We start from the raw sequence: 25,682 nt of genomic DNA, 5'->3' as shown, positions 1-25,682 counted from the left end.
GATGGGGGCGGGCTCGGGGAGACCTGCGTCCCGGCGCATGCGTGCTCGGGGCGATGCGCGCTCAGGGCTGCAGGGAGACGCGGCGCATGCGCACTCCCCGGGCCGTCACACGCACCCACTATGGCGGTATCGCTGGGTGGTCGGGCCGCGCGGCGGCTGAGGCTCCTGCTCTCAGCGCTGAAGCCCGGGATCCAAGTGCCCCGGGTCAGGCCCGTCGCCGCGTTCGGGTAATGACGCCGCTCCCCTCCAGGGGCCCCCGTATCCTCGTCCGCGCGCTCGGGGCGGCGGGAAGGGGGCAGGGGCCAGCGGCCGGGACGGGGCCGCGAGTGGTCGCCGCCTCGCCGACCCCTCGCCCGTCAAGTCGTGACCCGGGCGCGGCTGAGGGGGCGCTGCGCTCGGCCTCGGGGCGGCCGTGCGGACGGAGGCCAGGGAGGAGGCGCGCTTGAACCCCGGACCCTGGCTCCTGAGCCAGCCTGCAGTGTTCGCGCCCCGTCAGCTCTCGGAGCCGCGGGCTGGACCTCGAGCTGGGACGTGCGGGAGACCCACCCGGGGATCGGGGGATGCGGGTTCCTGGGCCCGGCTCCCCGAGGGGTGCAGGCCGTGGAGACGCCCGAGAGTCTGCCTTTCTCTCCTCTTACCACCTGCACATACCTTGAGAGAAGACAGCCCCTGGATTAACTTCTGACCCCCAGTCCCAAAGTGGGCGCCCTTGGTTCCAAGTGATAGTGGCCGGTCATGGGGGCGCGCGCGGGTGGTCGCCGCTCACTGCCGGCGAGTCAGTTCCGCTCTTGACGAGGAAGGTGTGTGCGCACTAGCTCGGCGGGTACTTGGCCTTCAGAGCTGCGCTGTACCTGATGGGGAGGCATCCATTCCGAAGGTGTAAGGAGCAGTCTGACAAGCTTTCCGCTTTCGTATTGTGATTCTTTGGGTCTTGAGTTTAGGATTTTATTTTGCTACCATTTTAGGTCTATTAAGATTTTCAGAACTGTTTTCATACAGATGGGAAAATAATGTCAGTGTCTGCAGCCTCTGTAAGTCCACTGAAAAATGCCTGTCTATCCGGTTTCCTGTTTACAGAAAGGAATTGAAATGAGGTTATTGTGATAGCACCAGTATCTGTTACTGTTGGTTAATGGTTGCAAGAAAGCCTCATCCACTTAGCAGTGCAGATCATTCATTCTAAAATATCCCTGGGAAACAGGTTTCTCTGGATTTTGAACCGCCATTTTGTAAATGCAGTTGAAATTGATCTGACCTGTGATGGGCCAAACATGCAGTGTGTTGATTAATCCTGAAACAAGAGTGCAGCTTGTGTAAGTAGGGGAGCGCACTCCTCTAAGACCATGGCTTCAGAGAGGTGGTGCCCCAACCCACGATTGAGTTGTGTTCCAAAAGCTTCTCTGTGCGTCCGCCCTCTTCCACCCCAAGCCTTTTCTACCTGAAGTTGTATGTTATGTGCAGTTACAGTAGTAATAACTTAAGGAAGCCTAACAGCCCACCTGAAGACAGATGTTTTCCGGTCCAATCTGGGGATACTCTACCTGAGGGGAAGAGACAGTGCCTGCCCCTGGAACCTGCCCCAGCCTCTGTCCAGCAGTCACGGTGAGTGCCGGCCTGGTGTCTGGCCCTGCAGGGGACTATTTGGCAGTGCCTTAACAGAAAAAGCATGTACACAGTCAAGTTATGTAACCTCTCTGAGCCTCACGCCTTGCAGAATTGTCCTAAGGATTTGAGACAGTGAATTTTAAAGGCCTGGGCACTCAGTCATGTCCAGCTGTTTGCAACCCCATGGACTGTAGCCTGTCAGGCTCCCCTGTCCATGGGATTCTCCAGGCAAGAATACTGGAGTGGGTTGCCATTTCCTGCTCCAGGGAATCTTCCCAACCCAGGGATCGAACCTGCATCTCTTTTGTCTCCTGCATTGGCAGGCAGATTCTTTACGTCTGTGCCACCTGGGAATCCCCCATACTAAGTAATTAGCAGTTACAATTAATAATACAAATATGACTATCTAGATAATAACATAATGTATGAAAGGTATAAAAATAACTCATCAAAATTCATGTCTATGTTGCTCATACTTCATTGTAGCTAACAGTCCCTTTAGAAAAAAATATACAACCCATGGCTGATTCATGTCAATGTATGGCAAAAACCACTACAATATTGTAAAGTAATTAGTCTCCAATTAAAATAAATTAATTTTTAACAAATAAATGAATAGAAAAAAATATGCAAAAGAAATAGCTGAACATACAAGGTACAGAGAATATGTTGGACTCTCAAAATGAGGACGTATCTTATGAGGTGGCTCCTGTTTTTATTTGTGAGCAGAGTGTGACATTCAGGTGCTCACTTCGACTTTGCAAATTGCAAGCGGGGTGACTGGGGCCGGTTACCTAAAGTCTTAACACTCAGCTTCCTCAGCGGTAAAATTATCCGAGGACATTACCTCGTTTAAATTTAATACACTGACCAGTTCTACTGTAGGTACTGCCCCAAACTGTTCTGTTCTTGCCGGCCCTGCGGTCATCTCTCCCTCGTTGAGGGGGTTTGCTGCGCTATCGCTCCTGCCCCGTGCCCCCACCCCCCGCCACACACACACAGACTTGTTCGTCCAGCCTACCAGAAGGAGGGACAGGACAGATATGAGATGGATGGCTTTCCAGACTGTGTTTAAAAAAGGAGACTGAATTTTTTTGTTCTCCAAAATGAATTCAGTATAACCTTTCTTATCCTTGGTTGTCTATTGGATTCTCTTGGGGAATTTAAAAAATGCAGATGCCTAGATCCCATCCCAGAGATTTTCATTTAGTGCAGCCTGGGCCTCTCGAGATGTAAAGGTTTGCCAGAAGATTCAAATTAAGCTTGCGACCCCCACCCAGGGTATGTGGGGGCAGGAAGTGGTCTCATCCACAAGGGGCTGAGTGGGCAGGTATGTTGGGGTACGGAAGCCATGAACCTGTGTCTGCTGTGCGCACCCCGGGGTCTCCTGTCTCCGCAGCTTCTGTCAGAATATCAGTAGTTGACAGACTGGTCTTCTCTGCCAGCCCCTAGGCAACATGGGGTGCCCAGCACACAGTCGGGGTTCTGGATGTACATGAATGGGTGAATAACACAGCAGTGTCTCAGAAAGCATGTGCCGGGGCTCTACGCCAGAGTCACCGGTGGGTCTCCCGGGATTGCCCTGGGCAAGTGTAGCTTTAACTCCTCAGGTGATTCTAATGAACACACCTGCTTAAGAACACCCGGGTTAGAGAAGCGATTAATAGGAGGGAGAAAGTGCTGGAGGAGCAAAGCCCAAGAGAAAGAGGTTCGTTCTTGTTCTTTTAAGTTTTCTAGCTTTTTCAGGGGCCTGACCACCATCCAAGAGCCCTTTGATAATCTGGAGGGAGAATGCAACACTCATTTCAAGTGTATTGATGTGGAAAGTCATTCAGTAAATATTTTTTAAAAGGAAACTTTTTTCTTTTTAAGTTAATTTGCTTTTGTCCAGTTTTCTGTCCCGTTTCTCCAGCCTGGAGATGGAGGCGAGGTTCTGGGAGCCTCCATTGCCCCGGGGGCCGGCTGAAGTGACAAGGGCAGGTCCCAGTGGCGGTGACAAAGCCCCAGGCGTGCTCCCTGCCCTGACAGCGCAGCCGCAAGCCTGTTGCCATCTAGCCTGACCTTTGCTCCTCTGTGCCCACACTACTGCCGGCCCCACCTGACCTGCCTTCCCCAGGTATGTCCCTGACTCCCGGGCCCTTGAGGGTCCGAGTTCTTCTAGAGGCACCCTCCCCACCCCATTTTGTCTCCAGCATTTTACCCATCTTGGAATTTCATCTCAAAAGTCACTTCTCCACTCTTCTCCAGGTGCCTCTCTCCAACCCCCACGGGGCCTCTCATCTCTGAGACCACCCTCAAAGTCCTCTGCCTCCACAACCCTCCTGTGACACCTAGCGCCCATCACACCCAGGTGTAGACGGCCTGGTTTTATCTGTGTGCTTATGCATTGGGGAATCTACAGATAGGGCAAGGCACAGGCAAGTGAGAGGCTTTTGGCAGGAGAGACATCAGACAGACCACAAAAGGGAAGTCAGTGTGAGCCAGGCCCCAGGCGGCTGGCTCCCAGGCCTGAGAGCCCGCAACTCCAGGTCGTGAAAGCCCTGGGCTCGGAGATAGCGAGAGATGGCGGGGGTGCCTCATATGTGATGCCTTCCCGGTGCAGAACGCCTTTACAAGACGTCCCTCACGCTGCAAGGCAGGGGCCCTGGAGAACCTTGCAGGCCCGACGAGTAGCAGGAGCAGTCCGTGAGCTGAGCAAGCGCCGGGTGTCTGTCTGGGGAGCCGCCTGTTCCCGTGCTGGACAGGAGTCTGACTGCTTCTCTCCTGTCACGACCCTCCCCTCCCTGAGGGTGTGCAGACGCCTCTCTGCAGGTGGCTGGGGGCAAAGGAAACGTCTATAAACCCTGGTCTCTGAGTTGACTCTAGGAGTAGAGCATCAGGCGGTTTTATCTTGTCCTGGAGCCATCCAGGGATGCAGGATGTTAATAACAAGTAACAGCAGGGTCCCTGAGACACGACCCGGCTCAAGGGTCCTGTTATTACCCCTCCTGTGACACTTCTGTGGATCATGAGCCTGTAGTTAGGTCAGCCTTACTACCACCCAGGTCTGTGTGTTCTTTGACTCGCTGCGCCTGCCAGCATCTGTCCTGGTATGCCTTCATGTCCCTCCTGCGTGTCACCCGGCCGTCTGAGGGGCTGCTGGGAGGCTCTCAGAGCCTGAGGCCGGGCTGAGTGTGCGCTGTTGCTGGGTGTCCCGGTGCCGTGGTCCAGGTCCAGGTCCTGGAGCTTCTGGGACAGTCGCTGAGGGGGTTGCCCTGCGCAGGGCCCCCAGGACGACATGGTTAGATGCTGCAGCATGGGCTGTCTTGGGCCAAGAAGGCGGCGGGGCGTGGGACTCTATAGACACAGACTGGCTACTTGACAGTCAGTGCAGACATCTCAGCATCTTACAAACAGATCTGGCCACATACGAGCAGACAGGCATTCTTGACCAGGGCGCTTGTGCGGCTGCCTAGAGAACAGAGAGGCCAGGGGCCAGAAGGTCAGCCTGTGGACCCCACGACCGGCGTCACCCTTGGGATTGCTGCCTGTGCAGCCAAAGGTCCGGGTGGCTCCTCTGGACCTGCCCGGGCCTCGACCAGGGGCTGCAGGCTCTGTGCCAGCGCCCCGCCCACCTGGCCTCCCACCACGGTGGCAGCACTGCGGTGGGAGCACTGCGGGGCTGTGGGCCCGCTGACATCAGTGCTCCCGTGGGTGGGCCCGGAGTTGGTGCTGCAGTGGCCCGCCCTTTCCTTTGGGAAACTGAAGCGCGAAGCCGGGTGACCAGGGGCTGGGGAGGGTGCTGGGGCTGGCTGGCGCGCAAGCTCAGTCACCTCTGGGGTCGGGGCTCCTCTCTTGCAGCTCCTCCGTGACCTCTGCCAAGGCGGCGGTGAATGGCGTCCACCTGCACTACCTGCGCACCGGAGACGGAGAGCGCGCCATCCTGCTGCTCCCGGGGATGCTAGGTGCGCGGGTTCCCCTGGCGGGCCCGGCACGCTGCCCTCTGCTCGGCCCCCGGTCCCAGATGCCCGGGCTCGACGCGCAGCCTCAGTGCTTTGCTGAGATGCTTTCTGTAATATCTGCCGCAGTCAACTTTAGGTGATCCAGAAAGCTACCTTTCTTTTAAAATTTTACTCAGTCATTCCTGGCTGTGCTGGGTCTTCACTGCTGTGGCGGCTTTTCTCTAACGCAGGGAGCGATGGCTGCTGGCCAGTTGCAGCGCTTGGGCTTCTCACTGTGGCGCTTCTCTCGGTGCTGGGCACGGGCTCGAGTCTCGGTTCACGAGCTTAGCTGCTCCGCAGCATGTGGGATCTTTGCGGCTCAGGGATCGAGCCCGTGTCTTCTGCATTAGCAGGTGGGCTCTTTACCACTGAGCCATCAGGGAAGCCCCGAAGATACCTTCCTACCTCATGCAGTTTTCATTCCTTTAAAACCTGCTTTTCTCCGTGGAGTCCCACACTGTGTGGTTTCCTGCAGCCTCAAAGTGAATGTCGCTCACTTGTGTCTGACTCTCTGCGACCGCGTGGACTATACCGTCCATGGAACTCTCCAGGCCAGAATAGTCGAGTGAGGAGCCTTTCCCTTCTCCAGGGGATCTTCCCAACCCAGGGATGGAACCCAGGTCTCCCACATGGCAGGTGGATTCTTTACCAGCTGAGCCACGAGGGAAGCCCAGGAACACTGGAGTGGGTCGCCTATCCCTTCTCCAGCGGATCTTCCCGACCCAGGAATCAAACCAGGGTCTCCTGCATTGCAGGTGGATTTTTTTTCAGCTGTGCTATCCGGGAAACCCCTTCCTACAGCCTGGGGATGACAAGTCAAGGAATGGGTGGGGGAAGGCAGGCAATGAGTGGGTGACCAGCTGGCCCAGTTTGCCTGGAATTGAGGGGTTCCAGGATGTGAGACTTCTGCTGCTGAAAGTTGGACTGATCTCCCTGTTGTGTGTGACTATGTGTTCAGTCAAGGTAAGAACAAAGCTGGGCTTTCACAGCCTACATGAAGGTCAGAATTAGTTTGGCGTGAACAGAGCATGGTAAAAGCCAGATGGATCACCATCGCCTCCTGCGGGTAAGAAGTTTAGGTGTAGAAAGTTCAAGAGGGGAGTTTCCAGTGATCCCAGAGCATGTCAAATTTGATTTTAAGGTTTCTGTTACTGTTTTATTTTTTATTTAGTTAAGTAATCTCATCATATACTTATTTCCTTATGATTTGCTTCTTTATCCTAATAGTAAAATGCTAGCATTTTTCAGTTACCTGGTGGTTCCAGTTGACGTAGCCTCAGCTGATGGTTGCAGCTGTTGCGGCATCTGTGTCCAGACAGTGTTTAGTAATCTCTTTGCCTCGAGCTAGTGTAATAGAGGAGGACATTTACTCCAGTGGTTGATCCCGAGCTAAAGCGATGAAGTTTGCCAGCATAGATGGCCATTGGTTCAATATTGCTGCCATTATCCTGGTATAAAAAGCTTTTGGCAATTTTAATGTTTGCTTGTGTAAAACATTAACCTGATTCAAACATCAAGCACCAAGTCTCTGCCCTGAACCGCTGTCCCCCAGCACCCATTCCCCTCCCCACGGGCAGCCGGTGCTGACGTGTTTCCCTCTCAGGTATCATGTATTGGTAACTACTCTTTAAAGCCCTTTTTTACGGTTTTAGCGCTCTTGGCACTGGTCTTCAGGTGTGTGCCAGGAAGCGTGTGTCTTGTTTCCGACAGTGGTGTTGAGCCCACTGCTGCCCTTTCACACCTTCTCCTGCCCCTCCTGCAGGGCGGTTCCCTGGGAGTCCCCCCAGTTCAGGGATCACAGGAGCAGCCTCCGAGGTCAGAGCCCTAGGCTCGCACTGAACTCCAGTTTGTTCTTGGCTTGGGTTTTCTGGATGGTTTACCTGGGGTTGAGAAGGTACATTTTGTCAGGGAAGGTGACGGTCCTTGATGATGTTAAATGATCCTACAGTATCTTGAAAGACATTTTCTAACAATCGCCAGTTTCTGAAGCAAGGTGTGGCCATAGCTGTGAGTCCATAGAAACCAGGCAGAGCTTAGACGTGAGAAGCTGCCTTGCCCCTGGGCTGGGCTTCTTGGGAGCCTGGCCTTCCACTGTGTGGACCTCACTGGGCAACTCTGCCTGCCAGTCAAGTCCACCACCGGCTTGAGAACACTGTTCTACTTGCTAATATTCACATACTGTTGTCGTGAAGCACACTGATTTATTCCCTCCACATCCTGCCCTCCATCATTTCAGAGTTTTAGTTTAATTTTCTGGTTTCTAGTTATGACCAGAAAATAAAATCTCCAAGGCTATTCTCATTAGCTTAGTAAAAGACATCTGGGATTTTAGAATTTGGCTTTGAATAATTTGGATCAAATCTCATTAATGTGTCTACAGATACTATTAAGATCTCTCTCATTTGCAACAGTCATTTTAAAAAAAGAAAAAATGACCCATAAGTACGTTGTATCAGTAGGTTTATTTCCACACTGTTTCATGAGTTTTTGTTTTTTTTTTTTAATAAAAAGGACAGTTAAACTGAAAAGATACCAGGCGTGCTGGAATATTTGTGATACAGGATCAAGGGAAGAAGTGCGGCGTCCTCAGAGTGGCCGCTAGGGGGAGGCAGGGCAGGCCTGAGCCCCGACAGGAGAGGAAGCCGGGTTCCCTCTCTGCCAGGCTGCTCTGCTGGTTACAAATGTGCTGCAATTTTGACTCGAACCCAGTTACCACGTCCCTTGTTTCTGTTTTTGCTGTAGTGTGTTTGAAGCAATCACAGCGTTGACTGGAGTGTAACCGGATGACCACTTTGATTGACAGGCAGTGGAGAGACAGATTTCGGACCTCAGATTGAGAACCTGAATAAGAAGCTCTTCACGGTGGTTGCCTGGGACCCCCGCGGATACGGACACTCCCGACCCCCCGATCGGGATTTCCCAGTGGACTTCTTTGAGCGAGACGCAAAAGATGCCATTGATTTGATGAAGGTGGGTCTCTTGGGGAAGAGCCGGGAGGAAGGAGGCTGGGCCTGTCTTCATTTATTTTGTTTCTGTTTGTTGTTTCTTGGAGGGTAACTCCTGTAGACACTAGGAGGGTTCAAATCGATACAAAGAGGAAAGTTTTTAGAGATGCTGCTACCATGGCTTTGAGGCTCTGCCTTTATGGGTAGTCCTAGATACACACTTTGTATTGATGGCATCCTTCTATACCTAATGGTTTTCCAGCTTACTGTTTCATTGGACACTTTTATCACAGAGATGCTTCCAGGTTAATAAGGACAGATATACTTCAGTTTGTAACAGGCACTTTGCATCCATTCCATTGTGTGGACACACTGTGTCTTAATTCCCGAGTCTTCTGATGGTAGATACATTATTCCTAAGCTGCTGTGTGTGTGTGTGTGTGTGTGTGTGTGAGAGAGAGAGAGATTACACAGGAAGCGCAGTGAGCACTTGTGTGTGGACACTGTGGCCCTTATTTACTGCTGTAAATAGCGCTGCTGTGGATTTTGTGGGCCTGCCCTGGTGTGTGTGTGTGTGAGTTCCGTGCACGTTTAGGAGATGACTTCCTGCGTGACGGAAGATGCAGGATGGAGCCAAAGTTTACCCCACAGGAGTCACGCCAGTCTACAGTCCCGTCGACAGATATCTCGGACTAATACTTGGTAATTTACCTTCCCAGTCATTCAGTTCTTAACTGCTCGGGAGCGTCTCTCAGGTGTAACCTCTGTCCATTCACCCTGTCAAGCGCATTCTTGGAGCCTGGCCAACTCACCCAAAGATTCAGTAGCACCCCCCACCCTCACCGCTGTGTCTCCTCTGTCCCAGGCGTCCTGCAGCCGGTTCTTCCCAACGCTGTAGTCAGTGACTTGGCCAGATGCAGTGGCCCCAGCCCTCCAACAGCTCGCAGGAGTCCCTCTCTGATCTGCAGACCTGTCCTCAGCATCTTCACTCAGGCCTGTGTGGACACACACACGTTGTCACGACCAAGGAGAGCTGATTCCCACCGTGTCCATTTCCAGGAGATACTAAGCCCCCTGAAGGTGCGGCTCCCTCCCGATTTGGAACCGTACTGGATGCTGTACACACGCTCAGACATCCGTGAAAGTCGTGTTCTCGCCACAGCAGACCCAGAGGAGCCGTTTATGTCACAGACGGCGGGCTCCAGGGTTGCTCTCTGACACCTGCGGACACGCCACAGCTGTGTCGATCCCAGGCACTCTTGATCTCAGGCTCTCTCTGCAGCTAGGAGCCCTAACCGTGCTCTGCGTTTTGCTGTTTGTCACAGACGCTGAATTTTAAGAAGGTCTCTCTGCTGGGGTGGAGTGACGGGGGGATAACAGCCCTCATCGCGGCCGCACGGTACCCCTCGTATGTCAGCAAGATGGTGATCTGGGGGGCCAACGCCTACGTGACCGAGCAGGACTCGGAGATTTACCAGGGTAGGTCCCTCCACTTGGCGCTGCTTGGGCGTGTGCTGACAGGTCATGGAAGGATGAAGCCTTCTCAGCAAAGTCGTGCACTTTAACTGGTCTGCATTTTAAAGTTTCCTATTTCCAGAAGTGACACTCAGGAAAAGGCTGATAAGTCAGTACTTACGTTTCCTGCTGTGCTAGGGACCTTCTGGGAAGGAGGGGGGTTGACATGAATGTTACTTACAGCCTCATCTCAGGTTCCCTGAGTGTGGAAGGGAACGTTGTACTCAGGTGGGAAACCTTAGTTTTGATGAAGAACTCTTGTGCTGTTTACACGTGCTAAGGTTGTCCTTCAGGCTATCTGTGAGGACTTCAGAGACACAGAGCAAGAGCTGGCAGACTGCAGCCCACGGGCCTGGCCACTGCCTGTCTGTGTCCGGCTGAGGCTCCAGTGGATGCGGCTGGCGCCGTGGGGGCCGGGGACAGGCTGGCGTCCCTGCCCAGGCCCCGTGCAGGCAGCTGGCTCATCCACCAGGCCCCCGGTCAGGGCGTCCAGCTGCCAGGTCGGGAGCTGCTGGGCCTCCAGTGGCCGCACCTGCCCCAGTGACCCCAGCCCCGCCCCACAGCTGCCCCTCCTCTCCCAAACCGTGTCCTTCCCCAGTTTGTCAGAGTTTAACAAAACACAAAAAACCCTCCTTCGGGGGGTGGGAGGGGTCTCCTCACTGAGCGGGTGTCCACCACTTACTTCTGCTCCCTCTCCTTCCCGCCTCCTCCCCCTTTCCTCCCCCTTCCTTCCCCCTTCCTCCCTGCCCTTCCAGGGACTGGTTGAACTTTGTAGACTGAGTCTCAAAGTTCCCTGTTCCTGTTCATCTCCATCTCCTCGTTGCTGTGTGTAGGGTTCTGCATAATTTCTTAAGCTTTTTCTTTCAATTTTCTAGTTGTTTCACTAGCTTTATAAAGATTCTGATTGCTTTGTGGTTTTCTGATTAGCAGCAAATAATTGCTTACCCTTAATCTGAAAACAAACAAAATAAATGGTAAGCATAAATCAAGAATGCTTTCCTTCAGAGCTATCCACTTGCTGCCCCTGGGAACCATGGATGGTGTCAGGTGGGGCCCCGGTTCAGCTGTGTCCACCCTCCCCCAGCGAACAGTCACTCTCCCTGGAGGCAGCCCTGCCTTGGAGTGGTCCTACCAGTCTTTGCTGCGTTTTTCAGGGTTCCTGTCTTTTACGCACACACACGCTCATACTCATTTTCATCAATTACTGCAGACTCCAGAGATGCAGCAGAAATTATATGTTATGACAGAGCTAGCTGTTCACCACAAAAGGGCCTGCAGCGGGTGTGGTCCACTCCACGGCCAAGGGCAGAGCCACGGTCCTGGGCTGGCTGTCCGCATGCCTGCTCTCCCCTCCTCCTCGTCTTCCCGCTCCGCGAGCTCCCCTCTTGCAGTCCTGCCCCACCGTGCACTCTCCCCTTCGCGTCCTCCCCCAGCTCGCTCTCCCCCTCTCCCCCTCCCCGCCTTCCTCCTACACCAAGCACTCTCCCCTTCCTTGTCCTCCTCCACCGCTGACTCTCCCCTCCCCACTCTCCTCTTCCCATCCTCCTCCAGCTCGCTCTCCCCCCTCCCCCTCCCCGCCCTCCTCCTCCACCACGCATTTGCCCCTTCCAGTCCTCCCCAGCGTTCTCCCCCTCTCCCCTCCCCGCCCTCCTCCTCCACCACCTGCTCCCCTCCCAGTCTTTCTCCACTTCACTCGCTTCTCCTTCCGGGACCTCAGGCTGCTTCTCTACATCGCCCCCTCCCATCCGAAGTCTCCTCAGTTCTGCCCAGGGCAGTTCTGCGTCCTCAGCCTCTGGACTCAACCCTGGAGGCCCATCTCCTCCATCCTGAGGAGCAGCAGAACGGCGGGCGTTGTCTCTGTCGGGTCGCCCCGCCCCGGACAGCAGTTCGAGCCGTCCCTGCCTCTCAGTTGTGTCCACTCACCCAACGCGTGCTGGGCCTCGGGTGCCTGGCCCTGTCCCGGCCCCTGCTCCGCAGCGCGCCACGTGAGTCCCGCCGTCCTGTCTGCAGGGCAGGTCATGCAGGCAGAGCTCTGCACCCGAGGTGCTGGGTGAGCCCTGTTCACTGTGCTCCGGAGCTTCAGAATCTCCACAGTCACCGTGTTTTACAGAAAAATGGAGAAACTGGGCTAAGGGATTGAATTCGCTTATCCATTCTGAAGCCATCGTCGCCTTTCCCATCAGAGAGTCACCTGTGAGACAGCTTGTAGTTAGTAGTTACAGTTTCTCCAGTGGTAGAACTTGGAGCAAATGATGTTTATGCATTTCTCAGTGTGTGTAAATGCAATTCAGAAAATCTCTGTTATAAGTAATGTCATTTTTACGCTGATGACCCCAGTTAGGGGAATATCCGCTTCTGTCTTATACCTTTAGTGGAAGCCATTATTTTAGATCTGATTTCATTCCCTCAGTCAGAATCTGCTGCTGCCCAAGGGCCGCCATGGGGGACAGAACACAGTGGAACCCTGACACAGCGCTCAGCATTCACCGCGGCTGCAGAAGCCAGTGCAAGCGACCATGCTGGGCAGTGACGGGGGCGGGTCAGGGAAGGCCCGGCCGACCGGGGTGAAGCCTGGCGAGCCACACGGGGACGGGCAGCCGTGCCCACCGACAGGCAGCCAGCGCCACGGCTCCAGCTGCACCGCGCTTGGAGTTTTCACAGATGAGCTCTAGTCTGAGGCTAAACCCATCCTTGCCCACACGTCTGTCTGTCTTCCAGGTATCCGGGATGTTTCTAAGTGGAGTGAGAGGACGAGAAAACCTCTGGAAGCCCTCTATGGGTTCGACTACTTTGCCAGAACCTGTGAAAAGTGGGTGGATGGCATAGAGCAATTTAAGCATCTTCCAGACGGTAGGTCACACAAGCCACTTAACGGTCCCTTTGCCGGTTAGAGAGGCCGAGTCCCCCTAATGCTCGCGAATCCCTTAGGGATTGACACACTCGCCCACCATCCTTCCACACTCACACGTGAACAGAAGGTGATTGTGTACAAAGGCAAGTTCTTGTGCCGCACACCCTCCTGGCATCAGAGACAGACGTGTGTACAAAGTTCACGTTGTTGACTCTCGTAGCACACTAGTCTTTTCCCCTTTGTCTCCAGAAGTCTCACACACTCTTCTAACTCCAGGATGGTCGCTCAAAAACAAACAATGGCAAGGTAGACTTCCCCCTTTTCACATCTAGAGGCATCAGCCCACTGCCGCCGGTTACCCGGCAGGAGAGGGGGGTCTCTGTCACAACCTTCGGCCCCAGTGGAGTCAGGACGAGGAAAAGGGATTCAGCCCTTTCCTGTCTTCCGAGCTAAGCTGTGTCATTTCAGCCGTGACAGGTGTGTTCCGATAACAAGAACTGGCACCCTTGAGAGAAGCCCTGAATTAAAGTCTGTTCTTAGAGCTGGTTTCATTTCTAAGCTCTCATTTTTCTAATTGCCAAAAGAATAGAGAGTAGGTGGGATCTGACCTTGAAACACATCAAGTTACCAAACAGTTATGATTCAGGGCCCAGTTTTGTCTCCCCAGTAGTCATTTCCAGAATGAGTCATCCATCAGAGTCAGAACTTTCATAATAAGAAGGACATTTGGAAATGTTACTTTGTTGCCATAAGTTCAAAACAAGTATATCCTGTTCAAAAGCAGTGTCCACCCATAGAAACGGGGCTGAAATATGTTTCAGGAGGCTGGAAAGACAAGCCACAGACAGGAGTGACTATTTCCCAAAGGACGGGGGTCCAGGGCTCGAGGCTTGTGGGGTCTTCGTTCCCCGACCTGGGATGGAACTCCCCTGCAGTGGAGGCGCAGAGTCCTAACCTCTGGACCGTCAGGGAAGTCCCTGCAAAAAAACTCTTAAAACTGAACAGTAAGAAAACAGCCTGATTAAAATACAGACCAAACAGCGAGATCCCACTACACACCTCTTAGAACAGCCACACAGAGGAAATTCAGGGCAGTGAAAGCTCTCTGTGTAGTATCACTGTGCCGTATCCGTGTCATCCTGCGTTTGTCCAAACCCACGGCGTGAGAACCGCAGACGCGGGGTGGTGGCGACGTGTATGCTGTAACAGATGTCTGATGGGGCGTTGGTGACGGGGGCGGCGGGAGACAGGGCGTGTGCCCGTGCCTGCCTCGCGATTCTGCCGTAAACCTGAAACTCTCAAGAAGGAGGTCTACTGCAAAAGAGAAAGGGAGGGAGAAGGCGTCACGGAGAATCCAGCACCGCAGGAATCATCTTACTGCAAGGCTGACAGTTAACGACCTCTCTCCCTGCGGGGCCGGTTCCGTGGACTGTGGCCCTTGTCCAGTCCTCGGGGTTGCGGCCGCTCAGCGTAGCGTAGGGATGCATCGTGGGTTTGGTGTCAGACAGGCCCGGGTGTGTGCTCTGGCCTGGCTACATGGCTGCCGTCCAAGTGGATTCAGGGAAACAACAGGTCAGGACCCGGAGCCCAGCCTGTGCCTTGCTGCCCAGGAACGCTGTCATCCCTCCGGGCAGGGCCTGGGGTCTCCCCAGGGTGGGCGGGGGGCAGTATGGGTGGAAGGCAGCTTCCGTCCTACTGAAGCTGTGGCTTCGCCGTGAGGAACACGGACTTGGAGGGCCAGCGGGGGCCCCTGTATTTCAAGGGAGAAGCTTTTCAGATGCCCCCTGTAATACGAAGACTTGCAGGTTTTTTTGTTTAACTGCTGTTTTATATGAATTATGAATCTAAATCAGCCAGGACTCTTTGTTCACTAGTAGAGCTTAAAGGAAAAAGGCCAGGAGAGGGAAACCTGGAGACTGGCGGAGCTGGAAGCACTCAGGCCGTCTGATCCAGGCCAAATGCTGGCGGGGGTGGGGGTCCGCCCCGGGCCTCAGGAGAGCTGTCTTGTGTCTTGCAGGGAGCATCTGTCGGGACCTGCTCCCCCTGGTCCAGTGCCCCACCTTAATCGTGCACGGCGAGAAGGATCCTCTGGTCCCACGTTTCCATGCCGACTTCTTACACAGACACGTGAGAGGGTCACGGTGAGTCCGGCTGCAGCCAGCGCTCTGCGCCAGGGCCTTGGGAGGCAAAGGGGAGGCGCTGCAGGAGGCGAAGGCTGAGGGCTGGGCTTTCAGGGTGTACCCCGCCCCGTTTGGGAACAGAGGGGCCCAGGTGCCCTGGGTCTTGGCAGCAGGATTGGGAGCTCCTGCCCTGGTGGCACCAACCCAAACAGCCGTCCACCCCTCGGAAGCTCTCACTGTAAAATCACCACCTGCCCAGCAAGTCCGTAAAATCAAATCAGGGAAGCAAATCGCCTGCCGCTTGCTGTCCACTTAAATACTTCCCTCACTAGCACTTTTGTGTGTTCTGCTTTTCTAGTATTTTTTAACATAGATACAGTCGTGTTCTGTCTTCAGCTTTGATTCCTGCTTTTTTCCTGCTTAAAATTATGTTGTACACTTTTCACATTAAGCCTTAAACATGTACACATCAGAGGAGAACCCGTTCCTCAGAACCACAGGGGAGCAGGGTCTGCCCACCGGCCCCAGGCACGCTGGCAAGCCTAACGAGACGTGTCAGCGGAGTCTGGTCTTCAGTCTCGATCATTTCTGTATGGAGCAGAATTTATCGTTTAAATCCTCGAGCTGATGTGAGAGCCAGCTTCTGCTGGTACTTACTTCAAGATGAAAATTCCGTGTTGAATAAACCTGATGTTTCCCCGATGTGCAGTGATGCACATCCTGAAGGAGAAAGTAAGGTCTGGCCGGGAGGTCGTGGCTCACAATTAACACCCAGGGAGCCTTGACGCGTTGAGAGCCTGCGGTTCACTCCAGAGACGCTGTTGTCATTCCCCTGGCCGTCTTTGGAGTTGTATAGAATTCTTCTGAAAGTGGCCTCATCCTAAGTGGCCTAAGGACATCCTCCTCCTCCCCAGCGTGAGCCACTCCCAGCGCCCACAGCAGGCCAGCCTGCCTGGACGGCCCCCGAGCCAGGAGCAGACTCAGACACAGGCCCTCCACTTCCTAATCGTGCGCTTTATTCCCCAAGAGATTTTAACAAACAGATTTTTTTAACAAACAGTTTTTAAATGTGGGAAACATGCTTATTATTCTGCAATAAAATATCATTAGTATAAACTTGTATAATTTCTGTTTCCAAACAGCATTTCATATTTCAGAAGGTATCTTATTTTACTATAATATCTAATTATACTTTACAGCAAAATCATGGAAAAAAATATTGTCCCCATTTTACAGATGGGGTAAAATCAAGGCTGAGACATGTTAGGTCATCTTCCAAAGTTACATAGCTAATAAATGACAAGTCCTGGATCTTTTTTTTTTTTTCCTCTTAATATATTGCTTCCCTTCCCCAACACAGCTGCCTCTCACAGACATGCTCTTATTTTAATGTGATGGTGAGAGGCCTGAATCACATACTTTCTGACCTGGTTAAGTGTCTTCTCTCTTCAGAAACGACAAGTTTTTGCACACTGACACTCATGATAAACGACGTGTGTTCCTTTAGAGAGCCAGGTTCAATAAAAGTCTGCAAGAAAGTTTAATTTAGGAATTCTGTTCCAGACCCATCTCCTAGCAACTGAATACATCAGTATGGGAGAAAAATATTCCCTTACCGTTCAGATGTTCGTGGTTTCAGTACATTCGTTTATGGGAAGGTCGTTTTCTCAGAGCAGGATTCTTTGGAACAGTTGAGTCGAGAGGAAAGTGTTGCTGCGATGATTGTCTGAAACTGGCTGGCATATTACGCGTGCGCCCTTCCACTGCCAAGGAAGCCTTGTAGGTTGGGCAAGAAGCTAAAACATGGCGGTTCATTTTGGACCCACAGAAGGAAGGTCGATTCCTGGAGCACGAAGGTCCTCCTCTGACTGTGCTCACAGGCCGCCTGACCCCTAGGGAGCCACTTAAGTGCAGGGTGCTTCCCATGAACTTGGGGCTTCATTTCCTTGCCAGAAACACAGTCTGTCCCCTCAAAGGTTTTACCTGCAAATAGATACCAGGTACAAAACAAATGCCTTTGTCTCCTAGAACCGCGCCCAGAAACAGTCGTGCGTGCTTCTGTGTCCGTTTCCTAGATGGGCTCAGTGGTTAGTACCAGCCCCCGCCCCCACCGCTCTCTTCTTGTGGAATGAAGGGGGCCGTACGGGCACATCCGAGACGAGCAGGGACTCAGCACAGAGCACCCGCCTTTGTGGACGGGACGCTGGTGTGGGCATAGGTGGTCAGGGCCCGAGACGGCCATGGGGATCGCGGCGGGCGGTCACTGGCATGGTGCCCTCGGGCCTGCTTGGGAGTCTCCACAAAGGACGGAAGAGGGCTGGCCCCCTCAAAGCGGGGCTCCACGTCAAGGTCTAGCTCGGTCCACACTGGGAGACCTGGGGTGGCCCAGTGGTGCCCCCTTGCCTGCCAGCACGCTCGGTGGCTGGCTCTTTCTGTCCCTTGAGGATGGAGGCTGTGAGCCTCCTGCGAGCCCCGTCCGTCTAGAGGACAGCTCGTCCTCTTAGGAGCAGCACTGACCTTGACTGGAGCAGCACAGAAGGCCTCGGCTACTGCTGATGGCATCACTAACCTTCCCCGGGGGCTCAGAAAGACACCGACCGCAGACCCTCCTTGCAAGCCGGCGATCTTGACAGCCTGGATACCCCCTCACCCCCCTGCCCCATGTGCTCAGTTGCCAGAGACCCAGCATTGCCCAGGGACAGCTCTGTTCCGAGCCTCCCCACTGCCCGCAACCCACGAGTCTTCCCTGACATTCACTGAAGTCCTGGAGCTCCCAGCCCCCTGCTGTGGAATGCAGAGAAGCAGGCGATGTGGTAACTGGCATTCTGCCTGAATACAGCCCTTTTTAACATCCACTGACAGTGGCCAGAGCAAGTCAGAGCTGCAGGTGTACCCTGGAGCCTCTGTTTAAGACTCACTGTGTCCGCACTGTTAGAGGCAGTAATGCAGTTTAGGCCTCAGAGAAGCCTGCCTTTATGAAAGACAGTGCAGGCCATCCACATCTGAGGAGCCCCCCTGAAAGGAAGCGCCTCCCGAGGCGGGCAGGGTGTCCTGACGGCCGCAGATCCAGGGTGTGGCCGGTGGGGGCTCCGGCCGCCCCCCACCCCCAGCCTCAGGGGGCACTGCCCTGCGTGGGGCCGGCCGTGGGCAGACTTACCCAGTCCTCCAGCACTCAGCGCGGCCTGCTCGGGCGGCGCCTTCTGATGGGTTTTCCCACCACCCAGACACTCCAGGGAGCTCCAGTCCGGTGGATGCTGGACACTTTGTATTGTTTACCGTCTTTCCAATCCTCTCTTAAAACCAGTCTGACTTAAGGCGCTTTTTCCCTTCAGTAACCACCAGATTGCATGCGCGCCTCTCAGCCAGGTTTCCAGTCAAACCACCCCTCACCTGACTCAGCTCCGGGTGCAGCGCGTGCGCCCTTCCCTGCTAAGGCAGCCTCGGGCTCCCACTCCCGAGTCTCTCTTCTGGGACCACGCCTTAGGATGGACCTCACACTCTCCCCTGATGGAGGTCGCAGGGAAAAGAAAACGGGGCAGTTGCCCAGTGAGGTGTTCGTGAAATGTCAGGGAGGGCGGCGGGTTTCTAATGATGCACCGCTAATTGTCAGCATTTCCTGCAGGTTCCATCTGATGCCAGAAGGCAAGCACAACCTGCATTTACGCTTTGCAGACGAATTCAACAAGTTAGCGGAAGACTTCCTCCGGTGACCATGTCCCAGGACGCGTGGTCTGGTGAGGTCTGGGCCCGCGGGTCAGCCCTCAGCTCACCGGCCTACCAGGCTCCCTGTGCTTCCCCCCAGACGACTCCTAATCCAGTACCAGAGGACATAGCATCCTCTTTCATAGCTACAGAGCTTGACTCTGATGTTTTCATACTGTGATTTTCTTCCATTGCCTTAAATAAATGCCTGTCGTGATTTACTTTCCTTTCAGGTGAGGTTAAGCATGTGTAGTGTTCACGACTGCTGCTCTAAGATGAGCTGAATGCGCGCGGTGCCCTTTGTCGGGAGGGGTGCAGGCGTGCACTGGCCTCTGGAGTCACCACGTTGTCCACAGAGATGGGGAAGCTGAAAACGGCCCCTGCCCAGGGCCCTGGACCCCACGTGTTCACGGGGTTGCTGGGATCACAGCAAAGCGGGGAGGTCAGCACGGCGCCCTCCCCCCTCTCCACCTTCACACTCCTGGGTGCTCGTCCCTGATACGTGGGGCCAGTGGAGATCAATTTGCTTGCTTGCCTCTCTTTTCCTGGTGTCTCAGATGGTAAAGAATTCACCTGCAATGCAGGAGAGACCCAAGTTAAATCTCTGGTTTGGGAAGATCCCCTGGAGAAGTGAATGGCAACCTACTCCAGTATTCGTGCCTGGCAAATCCCAAGAACAGAGGAGCCGGGGGGGCTGCAGTCCGTGGGGTCGCAGAGTTAGACACGACTGAGTGACTTAACACTTTCAACACTTGCCTGTCTTTACTAACAGAGCAGAAAAGCTATTAATTAAAAATATGAAAATAAAAATCCTATTAAAAGTTACTAAACCCAGACACATACTTAGAAAGGAAGCATTTAGTGAAAGAATAAAAAATTATTTGCAATAAAGAGACCACAGGTCTTGGACACATGCTTTTTTATTAGTATAGATATCTTAGACAATACTGCAATTTCCAGAGGAGTTCCACATTATTACATCAACAGTGAATTTCTGACAGAGGCAAAACTGAGCACCATAGTATACGAATAGAAAGACCATGCTTGATTGAGGACAACAGAAGTCACTAAGGATGCACGATTTATCTGACAAGTTCTCAGGCCTCGTCCTCGCCCTCCTCCTCCTCGAACTCGCCCTGCTCGTCGGCCGTGGCGTCCTGGTACTGCTGGTACTCGGACACCAGGTCGTTCATGTTGCTCTCGGCCTCGGTGAACTCCATCTCGTCCATGCCCTCGCCCGTGTACCAGTGCAGGAAGGCCTTGCGCCGGAACATGGCCGTGAACTGCTCCGAGATGCGCTTGAACAGCTCCTGGATGGCCGTGCTGTTGCCGATGAAGGTGGCCGACATCTTCAGGCCGCGGGGCGGGATGTCGCACACGGCCGTCTTCACGTTGTTGGGGATCCACTCCACGAAGTAGCTGCTGTTCTTGTTCTGCACGTTGAGCATCTGCTCGTCCACCTCCTTCATGGACATGCGGCCCCGGAAGATGGCGGCCACGGTCAGGTAGCGGCCGTGGCGCGGGTCGCAGGCGGCCATCATGTTCTTGGAGTCGAACATCTGCTGGGTCAGCTCGGGCACCGTCAGCGCCCGGTACTGCTGGCTGCCCCGGCTGGTGAGCGGGGCGAAGCCGGGCATGAAGAAGTGCAGGCGCGGGAAGGGGACCATGTTCACGGCCAGCTTGCGCAGGTCGGCGTTGAGCTGGCCCGGGAAGCGCAGGCAGGTGGTGACCCCGCTCATGGTTGCCGACACCAGGTGGTTGAGGTCCCCGTAGGTGGGGGTGGTCAGTTTCAGGGTGCGGAAGCAGATGTCGTACAGCGCCTCGTTGTCGATCGAGTAGGTCTCATCCGTGTTTTCCACCAGCTGGTGCACGGACAGGGTGGCGTTATAGGGCTCGACCACCGTGTCCGACACCTTGGGCGAGGGCATGACGCTGAAGGTGTTCATGATGCGGTCGGGGTACTCCTCGCGGATCTTACTAATGAGGAGGGTCCCCATCCCAGACCCCGTGCCGCCCCCCAGCGAGTGGGTCAGCTGGAAGCCCTGCAGACAGTCACAGCTCTCGGACTCCTTCCTGACCACGTCCAGGACGGAGTCCACCAGCTCGGCGCCTTCTGTGTAGTGGCCCTTGGCCCAGTTGTTCCCAGCGCCGCTCTGGCCTGCCAGAGGGAGAGGATAGTGTCAGACGCGAACACTTCAGTAAGGAATTCCAGATTCTATCTTCCTGACTCTGGATTAGTTTTAGAGATGAAAGATCCTTCTTTTTCAGAAAGACTTTCTACCTACAGAAAAGTTTTCTATATATCAGTGATCCTCAGAAACACTGAAGATCTAATACAACAAAACATTTAGTTCATATGATGTTATTAATTAAGAAAATAGTTTAACAAAGCCCAACTGGTTTAAAACTAAGAATCTTCTGTAAATTCTCATTGATAAATCAATTGCTGTGAGCTGGAAGGGTGGAGGCGCCCATGGTCAGAGGGCCAGCTCAGCTTCTGCTCACAACCTGCGCCTTTGGCCTCGGCTCCTTGAAGGGCTTGCCCGTGTCACGGGTCCTCTGAAATGACTGGTGGCCTGTGAGCTGCTGCTGGAAGCTTCCCTTCGCTCTTTGTTCTGCTCTGTAGGGGGAGGGCTGCAGCAGCCTCTGCAGGCTGACCCTGGCCTTTGAGCTGCGTGGACAGGGGCCAGAAGGCTGACAGCCCATGGACCAGGGACAGTGAGGCCGGGACTCAGGGCCTCTGTGGACACACAGCCTCCCCCAGGTACTCAGCAGAGATCCCCACGGGGTCAGGAGGAAGGGGGCCCACTGAGCCAGGGCCCACACATCACCCCTACGTACCAAACACGAAGTTGTCAGGCCTAAAGATCTGGCCGAAGGGTCCAGACCTAACAGAGTCCATGGTGCCGGGCTCCAGGTCCACGAGGATGGCCCGAGGCACATACTTGTTACCTGTGGGGACAGAGCAGGACTCAGACCTGCAGGCAGAGCAATCAGACAACACCCTGCTCTCCGTGCCTCTCCAGGCAGAGCTCATCCCAGAAAATTCGAGCAAGAGGCAAAAAGGAGATTAGAGGAGGTTTCTATTCTACAAAGGGAGGTGAGGGCCCGCCTGGTTATGACCCTCATGCAGGGGACTTCAGGGGCTCTGAGGGTATTTCTGAGCAGCTGACATTTAAATGCATGCAGGAAGCCTTTCTTTGTCGTGTGTGTGTGTTCCTGCTACACTGGGGCTGCCAGAGAGCCGAACACAAGGAGAGGGGGCCGAGCACGCGGGGTCCTCACCAGCGGCCTCGTTGTAGTACACATTGATTCTCTCCAGCTGCAAGTCACTGTCGCCATGGTAACTGCCAGTGGGGTCGATGCCGTGCTCATCGCTGATGACTTCCCAAAACTGGAGATAGAGAAAGAAGCACGTGATGGTCTGGCATCCTAGGTGTCAGCACGATGGCCCTTCCCTTCCTCTCCTGTCCTTGGAACAGCGGCACTGTGGTCAGACAGGCAGGGAGCCGCAGACAGGCCCGCAACTGCCGCCCTGTTCCTCCAGCAGCTTCTGCGGAGGGGCTCGGGGATGCGCAGAGCATCAGCTATGTCAGGGAGACAGACTGGGAAGCAGGGAGGGGCCCTGGAGGAGGAGGGGGGCACAGCTGCGGAAGCTTGGGAGGCTGGGCCCCCAGGCAGGGCTGAGCGTCAGCATCCCAGCGGACAGACGGGTCCTGGCAAGACCCAGGACAGGTGGACCCCGCCCTGCGGCTGCCTGCAGGGATCGCCCTGTCCTGGCGCAAACCCGACCCGGCCCTCCAAGCAGCGCCGCGTTAGGCAGGGGCATCCGCGGGGCTCCTGGGTCACTGACTGCAGAGGCGGAATGGGGGGGGGGGGGGGGTTGGGGTGAGGGGCAGGGTGCAGCGTGCGTCTGCATCAGGAAAGGCGGGGGGCGGGTGGGCAATATGGCGGTTGTGAAAGAGACCACGTCCTTGTGCGGGCGCCCGCCCACACCCGGGCACCCGGCCCGCGGAGCCTCGCCCACTGCGGCGGCTCGGCCCGGGGCGGCCACCTGCCGCCGCACCCACGGCAGTCAGACTCCGGCGTCACCCGCCACCCCGTCTGGACGGTGCACCCCGTCTATCGGATCCCGAGAACCCTCCACAGCATCTGTCACCCAATGACACTGCAGTTTTTTCATTCGCACTGCAGACAATATATGCAAAATAAATTCCGCAGGAGGCCGCGGGATTTTCACCACCAAAGCCCCCAATCAAATCTCAGAGGCTAATCTACCGGGGAGGTACCAACCGCGTCCCTCACAAGGGCCGGGTCCGGAGCCGTAATTAAACTCCCACAGCTGAGTAGCCCGGAGCATCAGGGCCGGCTGTGAGGCGCCCGGCCCCGCCCCGCGCCCGAGCTCCTCCCGGGGGTCCGCTCCCTCCGCGGTCCCGCTGCGGCCCCGGCGGGCACCCTGGGGACCCGCCGCCCCCTCTCCGTCCCTCCGGGGTCCCCGCCCTCGGGCCCTGCCTACCCTCCCCCGCCCCCTCCTGGTCCCACACCCTGGGGACCCGCCGCCCCCTCTCCGTTCCTCCGGGGTTCTCACCCGCGGCCCCCCGGGACCCCCGCCCTCGGGCCCCGCCGCCCCCTCCCCGGGGGTCAGCTCCCTCCCCGGTCCCTCTCCGGCCCCAGGCACACCCTGGGGCCCCGCCGCTCCCTCTCTGTCCCTCCGGGGACCCCCGCCTTCGGGCCCCGCCGAACCCCCGGCCCCACGCGCCGCGCCCACCTTGGCGCCGATCTGGTTGCCGCACTGGCCCGCCTGGATGTGCACGATCTCGCGCATGGTGCCGGCTGCGGAGCGGGTGGGGGCGCGGGCCTGGACTGAGCGCGGACCGGCGGACTCGGCGCAGACCCCGCCGCCGCCCGGGCCGCGCCTTTTAAGGCGGGGGCCCCGCCCCGGTGACGTCACGGCGGGGGCGGTGCGGGGACTGCGGCACCGCGAGGGGGAGCCGGGGCGCGGCGCGAGGTGCCGGCCGCCTGCCGCGGTGCGCGCGGGGTCCCCTGGGGCGCGTTCCCGTCCCGGGGCCAGTCCCGGCCCATCGGCCTCGGCTTTCTTCATGGGGTGGGGATCACGGCGGCTGTAAACGCCGGGAGGGGGTGCAGGGCGGGGGGAGTGGGGGTCCCCGGTGGGGGCCGAGGCGGCCGTCCCGGTGGGGGGCTGCTGGGGGGCCCTTTCGCCTCTGCCCACATTAGGAAGGTGCTCAGTTGGGGAGGAACTAGGAAAAGTCACTGGGCGCTGGCTGTCCTGCCAAGGGCGCTTAATGTGGGAAATTCCTTGTGTGTGTCTCCATGGCCTCCTTACAGAGCTCCACCGCCGAAACCTATGTGTGTAGGTGTATGTGTGTGTGTGTGTCTGTGTGTGTACGTGAGTCTGTGCGTGTGTCTGTGTGTGTCTCTGTGTGTGTGTCCCCATGGCCTCTTTATGGAGCTCGACATGTGTGTGTGTATCTGTGTGTCCCCATGGTGGCCTTATGGAGCTCGACGTGTGTGTCTGTGTGTGTGTCTGTGTCCCCATGGCCTCCTTATGGAGCTTGACATGTGTGTCTGTGTGTGTGTATGTCCCCATGGCCTCTTTATGGAGCTTGACATGTGTGTGTATATCCGTGTGTCCCCATGGCAGCTTTAAGGAGCATGACATGTGTGTCTGTGTGTCTCCATGGCCTCCTTATGGAGCTTGACATGTGTGTGTGTGTGTGTCTGTGTCTGTGTGTGTGTGTCTGTGTGTGTCTGTGTGTGTGTGTGTCTGTGAGTGTCTGTGTTTATCTGTGTGTGTGTGTCCCCATGGACTCTTTATGGAGCTTGACATGTGTGTGTATATCCATGTGTCGCCATGGCAGCCTTATGGAGCATGACGTGTGTATCTGTGTGTCTCCATGGTCTCCTTATGGAGCTTGACATGTCTGTGTGTGTGTCTGTGTGTATCTGTGTGTGTGTCTGTGTGTGTGTGTCTGTCTGTGTGTGTGTGTCTGTGTCTGTGTCTGTGTCTGTGTGTCTCTGTGTGTGTGTGTCTCTGTGTGTGTCTGTGTGTCTGTGTGTCTCTGTGTGTGTGTGTCTGTGTGTGTCTGTGTGTCTGTGTGTGTGTCTGTGTGTGTGTCTGTGTGTCTCTGTGTGTGTGTGTATGTGTGTGTGTGTATGTGTGTCTGTGTGTCTGTGTGTGTGTGTGTCTGTGTCTGTGTGTCTCTGTGTGTGTCTCTGTGTGTGTCTGTGTGTCTCTGTGTGTGTATGTGTGTCTGTGTATGCGTGTGTGTCTATGTGTGTGTCTGTGTGTGTATGTGTGTCTGTGTCTGTGTGTGTGTCTGTGTGTGTGTCTGTGTCTGTGTGTGTCTGTCTGTGTGTCTGTGTCTGTGTGTCTGTGTGTGTGTCTGTGTGTGTCTGTGTCTGTGTGTGTGTCTGTGTGTCTGTGTCTGTGTGTGTCTGTGTGTCTCTGTATGTGTCTCTGCGTCTGTGTGTGTCTGTGTCTGTGTGTGTGTCTGTGTCTGTGTGTCTGTGTCTGTGTGTCTCTGTGTGTCTGTCTGTGTGTGTGTCTGTGTCTGTGTGTCTGTGTCTGTGTCTGTGTGTCTGTGTCTCTGTGTGTCTGTCTGTATGTGTGTGTCTCTGTGTGTGTGTCTGTGTCTCTGCGTCTGTGTGTGTGTGTGTCTGTGTGTCTGTGTCCCTGTGTGTGTGTCTGTGTGTGTGTCTGTGTCTCTGCATCTGTGTGTGTGTCTGTGTGTGTCTCTGCGTCTGTGTGTGTCTGTGTCTGTGTGTGTGTGTCTGTGTGTGTCTGTGTGTGTGTGTGTCTCTGTGTGTGTCTCTGTGTGTGTCTCTGTGTGAGTGGGTCTGTGTGTCTCTGTGTGTGTGTCTCTGTGTGTGTCTCTGCGTCTGTGTGTGTCTGTGTCTGTGTGTGTCTGTGTGTGTCTGTGTCTGTGTGTGTGTGTCTGTGTGT

The 25,682-nt window shown here is 55.3% G+C and overlaps 3 protein-coding genes and 1 long non-coding RNA gene across 7 annotated transcripts; 2 read left to right on the top strand and 2 right to left on the bottom strand.

Annotated features, from left to right (window-relative positions):
• The first annotated feature begins 60 nt into the window (after window positions 1-60).
• On the top strand, window positions 61-18,944 carry BPHL (biphenyl hydrolase like). 4 transcript variants are annotated; one of them, XM_043908648.1, is made up of 8 exons: window positions 61-227; window positions 1,462-1,602; window positions 5,446-5,549; window positions 8,389-8,555; window positions 9,856-10,009; window positions 12,764-12,895; window positions 14,914-15,037; window positions 15,469-16,006. In XM_043908648.1, exons 1-8 carry the CDS (start codon window positions 121-123, stop codon window positions 15,560-15,562), a joined length of 1,023 nt encoding a protein of 340 aa, XP_043764583.1. In that variant the 5' UTR covers window positions 61-120; the 3' UTR covers window positions 15,563-16,006. The 4 variants fall into 4 exon arrangements, with proteins under 4 accessions (XP_043764583.1, XP_043764584.1, XP_043764585.1 ...); XM_043908649.1 differs by lacking the exon at window positions 15,469-16,006 and adding an exon at window positions 18,639-18,944 and having other exon boundaries at window positions 65-227; XM_043908650.1 differs by lacking the exon at window positions 1,462-1,602 and having other exon boundaries at window positions 65-227; window positions 15,469-15,857.
• Window positions 10,065-12,732, top strand: LOC122697660 (vegetative cell wall protein gp1-like). The gene is made up of 2 exons (XM_043908647.1): window positions 10,065-11,392; window positions 11,427-12,732. The coding sequence occupies exons 1-2, from the start codon at window positions 11,037-11,039 to the stop codon at window positions 12,097-12,099; spliced, it is 1,029 nt and encodes a 342-aa protein (XP_043764582.1). The 5' UTR covers window positions 10,065-11,036; the 3' UTR covers window positions 12,100-12,732.
• LOC122697662 lies at window positions 16,011-17,822 on the bottom strand. The gene is made up of 2 exons (XR_006342144.1): window positions 17,534-17,822; window positions 16,011-16,999 (listed from the first exon to the last, which is right to left on the bottom strand). It is a non-coding gene; the product is annotated as an uncharacterized LOC122697662 (long non-coding RNA).
• A 676-nt stretch (window positions 18,945-19,620) lies between the features above and the next one.
• On the bottom strand, window positions 19,621-23,647 carry TUBB2A (tubulin beta 2A class IIa). The gene is made up of 4 exons (XM_043908646.1): window positions 23,487-23,647; window positions 22,004-22,112; window positions 21,560-21,670; window positions 19,621-20,876 (listed from the first exon to the last, which is right to left on the bottom strand). The coding sequence occupies exons 1-4, from the start codon at window positions 23,541-23,543 to the stop codon at window positions 19,816-19,818; spliced, it is 1,338 nt and encodes a 445-aa protein (XP_043764581.1). The 5' UTR covers window positions 23,544-23,647; the 3' UTR covers window positions 19,621-19,815.
• Between the last annotated feature and the right edge of the window lie 2,035 nt (window positions 23,648-25,682).

Source organism: Cervus elaphus, chromosome 7, assembly GCF_910594005.1.
Source record: "Cervus elaphus chromosome 7, mCerEla1.1, whole genome shotgun sequence".
Classification (NCBI taxonomy): Eukaryota; Metazoa; Chordata; class Mammalia; order Artiodactyla; family Cervidae; genus Cervus; species Cervus elaphus.
The sequence above is the reverse complement of the archived record's forward strand: the minus strand, read 5'-3'. Positions and strand labels throughout refer to the sequence as shown.

Bases quoted from the DNA above. Each gene is read 5' to 3' on its own strand.
- BPHL (XM_043908648.1), top strand. From the start codon at position 121: ATGGCGGTATCGCTGGGTGGTCGGGCCGCGCGGCGGCTGAGGCTCCTG. The intron at 8,556-9,855 runs GTGGGTCTCTTG...TGTTTGTCACAG, and splicing joins ATGCCATTGATTTGATGAAG to ACGCTGAATTTTAAGAAGGT. The intron at 12,896-14,913 runs GTAGGTCACACA...TGTGTCTTGCAG, and splicing joins ATTTAAGCATCTTCCAGACG to GGAGCATCTGTCGGGACCTG.
- LOC122697660 (XM_043908647.1), top strand. From the start codon at position 11,037: ATGCTTTCCTTCAGAGCTATCCACTTGCTGCCCCTGGGAACCATGGAT. The intron at 11,393-11,426 runs CCCCTCCTCCTC...TCCGCGAGCTCC, and splicing joins GCTGTCCGCATGCCTGCTCT to CCTCTTGCAGTCCTGCCCCA.
- TUBB2A (XM_043908646.1), bottom strand. From the start codon at position 23,543: ATGCGCGAGATCGTGCACATCCAGGCGGGCCAGTGCGGCAACCAGATC. The intron at 22,113-23,486 runs GTGGGCGCGGCG...CTCTATCTCCAG, and splicing joins GCAACCAGATCGGCGCCAAG to TTTTGGGAAGTCATCAGCGA. The intron at 20,877-21,559 runs GTACGTAGGGGT...TCCCTCTGGCAG, and splicing joins GCCTGACAACTTCGTGTTTG to GCCAGAGCGGCGCTGGGAAC.